Here is a 9,650-nt window from a genome sequence, read left to right as displayed (position 1 = left end):
TAATATATATTTTTAAACCAAAACAAAATGTATCAGGAATTTCCTTTTCCTTTCAACCCAATGCAATCTAAAAATAATCATTGGATTTTTAAATTAACAATCAGCTGATAACGACAAAAGGTAGAAATAGTTTAAATCGCAAATGAAAGACTCCAAAAATAACTTAATAACTAATAAAGAAAAAAATGTAATAACAAAAATATAAAAGTTACAAAAAATGAAAATTGAAGAATCCTCTGTTGTGCATTATGTCACTAACCATTGTTGATGACTTTTGAAGTACCACTGTAAGTTGTACTGTCAGATCCACTGTCTGTTACTTCTTCCTATAGATGTTAAATTAACAAATTAAGCAACAACACAAATAGTAACTGAATACAAGAAGAAGAAATAAGAAGACGCACACAATGTCATGTTGTTTTTATCTATTCATTTACGCAAATTCCTATGCTCAGAGGGTGAAATGTGTAAATTTAAAGAAATTACCACCCAGCATATCATAGAATCGTTTACACGGTACATCTCAATATTATAAAGTTGAAGGCCAAAATCAAATATCACTCCTTAATATATACTACTGATATAAGGTTTAGGAATATGTTATGAAAGTTACGGACGATTGTTCGAACAGACGGCCGGACAAGATCACCGCTTGAGTACAAGCATAACAAGACAGTATGTCAAACTAGCAAAAAACCGGGTATTTCCATATTGTATTAAATGTTATTGTCCTGAAAATGCACATAATATTCGCCATTGGACGATAAACAGACATCAATCATTTAACATCATCCAATAATCGTGGCGAGCATGCAACCACGTGACCAACGAAGCAGTTTCGTATGCAAAAAAGTACATAAACAAATTTTTGTATTCAATGAAAACTGTTTTGAATCTTGAATTGCCTCGATTTACCAATGTACACCAAATTCGGCAAATAGCACCCTTTCACTAAGTGGAATACAAACATGCAAAGGCGTGTTTTTTTCAGAATTGTTTTTCTTTCTTTTTATTAGTTTTGACATTTAAGCTAACATTTAGAAACTACTTAAGATGTTTTTACACTAACTCCATTTAGAGTGTACTCGTTGTTATCTTAGTTTGAAAAGGCATGGCTTACTCATAAGCTGAAATTGGGCTTTTAACTAGCTTTCAATTTCAGTAACTCCGAGTACTTTTAGAATGGTAGTTTGTGACTTTTGTCTTTTCGTTAGTAGTTTTTCTACGTAGTAATGACGTTTTTTAAGTTTTTGCCAAAATAAAACAAGTCCCCTTTCCAAAGAAATCCAAGCGTTGTCCATTCGTTCTAACCAATATTGTGTCATAGTATATTGTTCTATTTTTTAACTGTCCCCTAGACCATGTAGGTATTCAATATTTAAACTGGTCAATGTCCATCTCATGTTAATGTACTTTTCCCATGTCGGGAACCTCGTTAATGGTTGTGTTGTAATATAATAATGTCCCTTTTTCGCTATTTGGGAAACTTGACGTTGGTGTCAGATCTTTGATGATTAATGTCGAATTTGTTCTCACGTATAGACTTAGTGCGTGGCAAATTGTATGGACATCTATTTATTGTTGAAGATTTTGTACTGACCTCTAAATGTCTTTTGGCTATTTATTTCGTTTGGTTGCTGTCTAATTGATGTTTGTCTCATAACCTTTCCTACGTATTAAATTCTTTTTTTTTTCAAAATGCTGTTTTAACATGTATTCACTATATACAGATATCCATGAACAAAGTTCGCTTTCTTTTCAACTTGCCCAGTTTGTGAAGTGATCAGTATTGTTATTTGATCCTGACTTATAGAGTTAATTTCATGCCTAGATTAATAAAAAAATGCTTTCTTCCTTTTTTCTCTCTTATATTCGGTGGTTGAATGACAAAGTTCAATTTTTGCATCTTATTTTGTAATTCTGTGGCAAGAACTGTGACTTCATGTACATGAACTGCCGTTCCATCTATTCTTTCAGAAACGCAATCCAGCTTCTGTTCAATTATGGGTGCCTCTTCAGATCTGCCATCTTCTAAATTCCTTATTCGGGCATTTAGTAAGCGTAACAACTTTTTGAATTCGACAGCACAATTCGTTGTTTCATCCAAAGCTTGAATAGTTAAATCAACATCAGTTTCTTTTTTCGCTATTTTAAGGGGGTTTTCCCCCCAATGAGATTATTTTCTGTTTGAACTTAAATAAGCAACACTGATCGAGAAAATTAAATGTACCGTTTATAAATCTAACCAAATGCCTTTTATCAAATACGTCAATGGTTTTTATTTTTATAGTCAAAAAATATAAATGAAAAAATGGAAAATTACGTCCAAACGTTTACTTTAAAATTAAAATATGGATTAAGTCTAACGACACAGTGAATCATCAACACAAGCACCCCACCCCTTTTCTCATAAAATGGAATGACAGTAAGCGTGAGTACCTAAAATTGTAATTTATTTAGTTGCGTATAGGTAGAGACATATATACACATATATATGTCTCTGGTATAGGCGATTAGATATTTCCTGCTTTTTCGTTGTCCGTAAAGGACAGAAAATCTACCACATCTTTAGTATCAGTTGATTCTTTGAAACTGTCAAAGTCAAGTATTGTTCGTTCGTACTTTCTATAAAGTGCATTCTTATTCACTCTTTTCGCCAATCTGAAGTTGTCTCACTTTATCTTATGATTTGTTATTATTTGACAATCCTCTATCGGCAAATCATCTTTTTTTATCAATTTAGGTGATGATTATATATGCAGCAAAAAGCTAGTGCTTGTATCCTTTCCAGTGTTATGTGTATGCAAATGATTGTTTTATTAATTTTCGATGATTTTTTATGAGGAAGATGAGGATTGTTATTCAAATGTGGATATGAGACGAGGTTTCAGCGGTTATTTTTTCAGACGTCAGATAATTCACATTGCGTCAAAAGTGAATCCATCTTTATTCTAATTTCAGATAAACTCCTACAAGGAGTTAACTGGCGATTCTTGTGTATTTATAGACCTTGTCTAGCTAATCATTTTGCAATTTATACTTTCTGTCTATCTTGTATAGTTTTCTGTGCGAATTTCAAACGCGCGATTTTACGCCAGTACTTAAAACCTTCCATCCTTTATGTATGGATTTTACATAGATAAATAAAATCGTATAATATAAGCAAAATGAGGATGTTAAAATTGATGTAATGCCATTGTGCTTCTTCGTTATATTTGTTTGTTTTTATAGCGATTAAGATGATAACACAATGTTGACTGCTGTACCCCTATTTTTGATATTTTTACCTATTGTGTCTGTTTGTTTTGTTCACGCATCGTTGTCAATATAATGGAATTTGATGCGACTGTCATACAAGTAAGAGGTTTAGCCAGCTATAAAACCAGGTTCAATCCACCATTTTCTACATAAGAAAATGCCTGTACCAAGTCAGGAAAATGACAGTTGTTATCCATTCGTTTGATGTGTTTGTTTTTTTGATTTTGCCATTTGATTGGGGACTTTCCTTTTTGAATTTTCCTCGGAGTTCAGTATTTTTGTGATTTGACTTTTTTCAAGATAATTGCCAAAAAATAGCCAAAAATGGACATCTCGGGGGCTATAACACAAGAGTTGTCCGATTTCTCTGAATATTTCACGGTGAATAGGTGACCTGCTGATAAAATGTAATTTGTCAATTTTGTTAACTGCTCTTAAAGTTTCTGAAATATAAATCAAAACTGTTCTTTTTGTAGTGATAGCGGCCATATGTGCTGGTCAAGGAATAATAGTCTACACAGTTATGCAAGTAAATACACCAATGACAAACGTGGTGGTTTGGTCATAATCCATACAGAGGTTTCCAAACGATCTAACATAAAGGTAGTATGCAACTGTAGTTTATTATCCCCCATTTGGATTATTCATTTGAAGTTAGTCAGGGAATTAATCGGAAAACAAAATGATTTCTGAATATCCTTTATGTCATTACCTTCGGTTTCAATTTTATGCCTACTTCTGATGACATTAGTCTCATCTCCCTTCCCATCTACCCAGTTTAACAAATGTTATAGATGGTAGAAAAATCATCATGAATCAAAGGTCTTTGAAAAACACTAACAATGGTTGTTACAATCATGAGAACATTTTATTTACTGGGACTTTCATTTAAACTGAAATTAAAATATATAAAGAAATACTCTGCTGTTTTCACAAATATCTAAATAAAGTGTCATAACGGTGTAATTCTAGTAAATCATGTAAGAGCAACTGAAAAGACAAGGACAGGGTGCAGTTCCAAGGGCACAACGATAAAAATTTCAACTTAATGAATGTTCCAACATGCTCATCACAATTTTAGGATGTAACAATGAACCTGGTTTCAAGGAGATACAATAGAATATATAAGAGAAATTGAGAAAAGGAATGGAACAACATAAGCAGTCCAAGTTGCCAATGACCTGTCAATTTTGATTCAAGCTTGATAAAGTGTTTAAGATAATATACCAGCCAACTACTAGTAATACAACTCATTATATTTTACTTTTATAGAACTGGCAACTTGGCTTCTAAAAATACAGGCTGGGAACTCTTAAAGTTATTTTCTGCAGCCAAATGCTGGAAAACCTTTAAGTTTTGTATCTGGAGAAGAGTAAAAATAAAAAAAAAAGTTCATTATTTAGAATTAACAGAAGAGATCAAAACTTGTTTTGAATAATCGCAAAATCTTTGAAAATTGGAATCCATTGAATTAAAGTTCGCCTTAGATGGATTTGGCTATTCTTTAAAATGTGTTACCATTGGTCATACGGCAACTCAGGTATTCAAGAACTTATCCATCCTTGGCTTTCCTGATGAAGGTAAATTTAGAGAAGCGCTTCAGATGCACCAAATTTATAAAGTGTTATTTTTATTTTTCCTACCTCAAAATGTAAAACTTGGAAATCAAAAACAATAAGAAAAAGCATGAGTATTTTATTTAATAGAACATTGTGTATAAAGATTGCATTATAAATTTAAATGTAGACAAAACAATTTGCTGGATTTCTGGAAATAAAATATAACAGAACTGAATATGTATACGTTGAACTATGAACAAAATCATTACACATGCATATTTATTAGTTCATGATAGAGATTGTACATCTCAAAGTGAAATACTTGATTTATTTCAATTACTAACATAAAAGTGTGTTCTAATGTATGGCCATGGGCCATGTAAATGACTATGATTTATTATTATCTTTTGAAATAAGCCAGTCGTAATATTTTTTTCAGTGAAATGTTGTAATGAATAATTTGTAATTTCATTTATACATTAAAAAAAGGTTTTTACTATTGTTCACCCAAAATGTATCATCATCAACAAAATTGAAGAAATATTTGATCCGTAAAATGAACATCTAATTTTTCATTTTTTCATCATTAAAGTTACCTAAAAATGCATGAAATAAAATATCATTATAATGGATGAGGAATTTCATGAAATACAATTTCTAATTTATTTGCTTATCTTTCTTTTATTCTAATGGATATCATTAGTTTTCATTCTTGACCGCAAGTTTTCCAACTAGAACACCAGGATTTAGCTCTTCACATGAGCAGTAAGTTTACTTTGAATATTTTTGTGTCTGCAAGGGATGATTCCTTGATTCTTAATTATACTGAATTGTCTTGTGAAGTTAGTTTCTCTTTGCATTCCTAGGAAAATTAGCTTGAGTCCAACACATTTTACATATAAAAGAAAGATATGCACTGAGCCAAATAAAAACACTATAATAAGGACTATGAAACAGATTTGATTTTTACATTGAATGTTATATTTCTGTAAAGTGATCATTTATCAACATTCAATTGCAGCAAAAAGTACAATAATATATCATACTATACCCTTACATTGACTTTTTCCAAAATTTTCAAAACTTCTTATCAGCCAAACCCAATATGTTTTACCCTTGTCCCCGTAGTTACCCCTTCTTTCAGTTTAACATAATTCTTTCACAACCGTTGAAATAATATCTATGTCAAAAGCAACAAAGCTCACATTTATCTTTATTTCTTGTATATATTTTTTTGTGTAAGTAATGTTCATTTATCACAATGATTACCACAGTTAGAATAGAATATTTTGATTCATATAACAAATATACAATATGTTTATATACATTATCTACAATAATATCACATTCTGTTGAGCAACCTTCATCTCATAAGAAGTAATCTTAAACTTTATACTTCTTTGGAAGTAATCTAAATAACTAAACTTCTTTACGAAAATTCATAACAAATAATTTAAATACATCACTAACTCATGCAATTCATTTAATCATTGTTTACTCTAAGATACTGGTGTACTAAAGCTCTAAAATCCATACATAGATTTATGAATGTTGTTGAAATGTGGAAAAATAACTCATTTTAGCTATGTTAACTTTATTTCAGAATAACACACAATTAATATCAGTTAATAATATTCTGTTTGATTTTAATGTTATGACATTTTAGGACACTAAGTTAATAAAATATTAATTTATAATTCAATTGAAAATAATGATTTTTAATACTGTTAAAACACTGTACGTCTGATAAAGAATCTAATTTTTCATTCACTGCATTAAAACCAATAGTGACACTCACTAAAATGCCAAATTTTTGAATTGATGCACAGGCTTAGCTCTTATTTGACTGGTTCAGTTTGGGCTGTTCCACTTTCGGGGCTTTACCATAATGTGCATCATTCAATAGTAAGCATTTATTATCATGTGCTATAAGAAAGCTATGCCAGCTTGATGGAAAATACTCTTAAATATTATGTTTTTTTCTGTAGAGAGAATTGATGGCCAAAATGTAAATGAGACTAGGTGTCCAGAAATTTATTATGAGACCACTTAGATTGGACATAATAATATCTTATCAAGAAATAGAAACCCTGTTTTCTTTTAATATCATAAATGCAAGTTTAATGATACAGATAAGGGATCATTTCTACTTCAAAAAATTGTGTGCAATCATCTGGTACCATAAGGATAATTATTAGTCTTTTTGTTAAGGATGAATGTGTCTTTACAGCATATAAAATTGTACACAATGACAATTGACTTAATTTGCCGATTTGCATCAAAATACACCTCAATTATTTTTACTTTTCTTTCGTTAAGATTTCTTGAACTAATCACATGTGTATTTACATTTCGACTGTCACTTGTTTGCATGATTTTCATCATCAGAGTTGTTGCTTCAGTAAGTGATTAAAGCCATAAAAAGTTCACACCAGTGTCCTAAAATGTGGAACCAAGCATCACAGCACACGCTGAAACTTCTATTATTGATTAGGATGTTGAAATTGTAAAATGAAAATTTATGTTCAAAAATAATTTTGTTAAAATTGACGAAAATCTATACATTAAGTTTAATTGGCCTCTATAGACATTTAAGTTGATTGATATTTCCTCACCAACAGACGATTTTTCAAAGTATAAATAAACCCAAGCAAGTATTAAATGCAACATTTAACAAAATCCTAATTGCACAATGAAATATGAGGTATTTGGAATATTGAAGCTTTAAGCAATTTGTTTCCAACACTTTATCTTCACAACATACTACATTAACCTTTTGTTAGATAATTTAGTAAGCTTAGATCATTTTGATCTCATTACATATTCATAGGCAGAGAGTTTTGTTTGAAGGCTTAAACTACAGACAGAAGTTTTGTTATTCAATATGAATGTATTTATAGTTTATACTCCTGAAAGACAAAAACGTTTATAGTTTATACTCCTGAAAGACAAAAACGTTTAAATATATAGTATCAACACCTTTTACTTTGAAAAATTAGAAAATTACAACACATGCAATTTATTGGCAGCTTCTTTTTAAACAATTTTAACTAGCCATTTCATCTATCCATGTCCTTCAACAATTAAATTATATTGCTTTGTCTGATTATCTTCACCAATGTCCTCTCCACCACATTGAATCAGGTTAAAACATCTACATCCCATGTCCATCTGAAAACTGGATCAACTGAGAATGCTTAGCACCATCAATTATGATTGGATATTATGTTGTGATGTCACTTCCTTTTACTTATGGTAGATCTGAGAACAAGAGCGCCATCTATCCAGAAATTAGGTCTATCTACCATAGCCTGCCAAAACGAAATCTCCTCTCCTCTTGCATCTATCCAATCTACTATCTTACCATAACTTTTCCCTGAAATTAAAATCATTACCAAACATCATAAAATCATTCAAACTTCCATAAAATAAAAAAGTGAGTTACAGTTACTTTTCTGTACTACACAATTTTAGAAGAATTTCACTCAACTTATGTTCCAAATAAAACAAAAACCATAAACTGCTAACACAGAGATATTTCTCACCTTTTTTGTTACTTTGATAGTAAAATGCAAATGTTGAAATTAAAATAGCAATACTTAAACACCTAAGTTATGCAATTTATTCAAAGTCAATGAACAATGATTGAAGGTCCAGGCAAAACAATCTCCATGGAAATGAAATGGTTCAATGCTAATACAATTGCATACCAAATATCATTGACCTATCACTAGCGGTTCCCCAAAACCTGGCCTAATCACAAACTTATACATGTAAACTAAGCAAAAGTTTCAAAGTCAATAGACCATGACTGAGGGGGCAGGGCAAAAGAATCTCCTTGGAAATTAGATGTGCCAATGCTTTTACAACTGCATATCAAATATTATTGACCTACCACTGGTGGTACCTCAAAAACTGACCTAATCACAAACTAATATATGTAAACTAAGCAAATGTTTCAAAGTAAATAGACTATGACTGAGGGGGTAAGGCCTAATAATCTCCATGGAAATGAGATGTGCCAATACCAATACAACTGCATACCAAATATCATTGACCTACCACTAGTCATTCCCCATAAACTGACCTAATCGAAAAAACTAATACATGTCAACTAAGCAAAAGTTTCAAAGTCAATGGACCATGACTGAGGGGGAGGAGCCAAATAATCTCCATGGAAATTAGATGTGCCAATGCAAATACATATGCATACCAAATATCATTTAGCTTCCACTAGTGCTTCCTCACAAACTGACATAATTACAAACTAATACATTGTTGACGACGCTGCAGTTGACGCTGGAAACAGCATACCTATGTCTCGCTTTTTGACTCCGTCAAGGCGAGACAAAACCATCAACATTTTTCAAAATAAGTATGGTAAAAGTCATTCTTGCAGGTCTGCAGAAATTAATTTACAAATTGAACACTCACATCATTCTCTGATCTCTTTCATTTCAACTTTACTACCTCACTATATAACATTAAAGATTAACAAGAATGTGCATGCACTGTTGTGCAAAGTATACCCCAACTTGTTATAAAATTATTTAACATTGATGAAATATTCCATGCTAATTAGGTATATCAAAAAATATAAGTATCATTAAACAGAAACTGATCTGAAAATTCCTTGGAGGGTAAAACTCATCATTATAAAGTTCCAGACAACATATCAAATCATTCATTATCACAGAAGTGGAGTAATATTTAACAAAACATTTATAGACAGACAAGGTCATTGCAGTTAATCACTTAATCCACGAGTGAATGTATAACAATGTTCATATACATCCAACAAAATTTGGTTCAATCGCTTAAGAAATACCAATG

General features: G+C 31.2%; 1 protein-coding gene across 5 annotated transcripts in view; it reads right to left on the bottom strand.

The window, feature by feature from the left end:
- Positions 1 to 4,938: 4,938 nt before the first annotated feature.
- The window catches only part of LOC127724474 (uncharacterized), a 158,617-nt gene continuing 153,905 nt past the window's right edge, over positions 4,939 to 9,650 (bottom strand). For 4 of the 5 annotated variants that reach the window (XM_052231446.1, XM_052231448.1, XM_052231447.1 and 1 more), the window contains one exon: positions 4,939 to 8,193. In XM_052231446.1, the coding sequence (XP_052087406.1) occupies positions 8,054 to 8,193 (140 nt within the window). In that variant the 3' untranslated portion in view covers positions 4,939 to 8,053. The remainder of the gene's footprint in view (positions 8,194 to 9,650) is intronic. The other variant, XR_007992521.1, reaches the window with a different exon arrangement.

This window comes from Mytilus californianus, unplaced genomic scaffold (assembly GCF_021869535.1).
Source record: "Mytilus californianus isolate M0D057914Y unplaced genomic scaffold, xbMytCali1.0.p SCAF_14, whole genome shotgun sequence".
NCBI lineage: Eukaryota > Metazoa > Mollusca > Bivalvia > Mytilida > Mytilidae > Mytilus > Mytilus californianus.
Note: the sequence above shows the minus strand (reverse complement) of the source record. Positions and strands in the feature narration are given on the sequence as shown.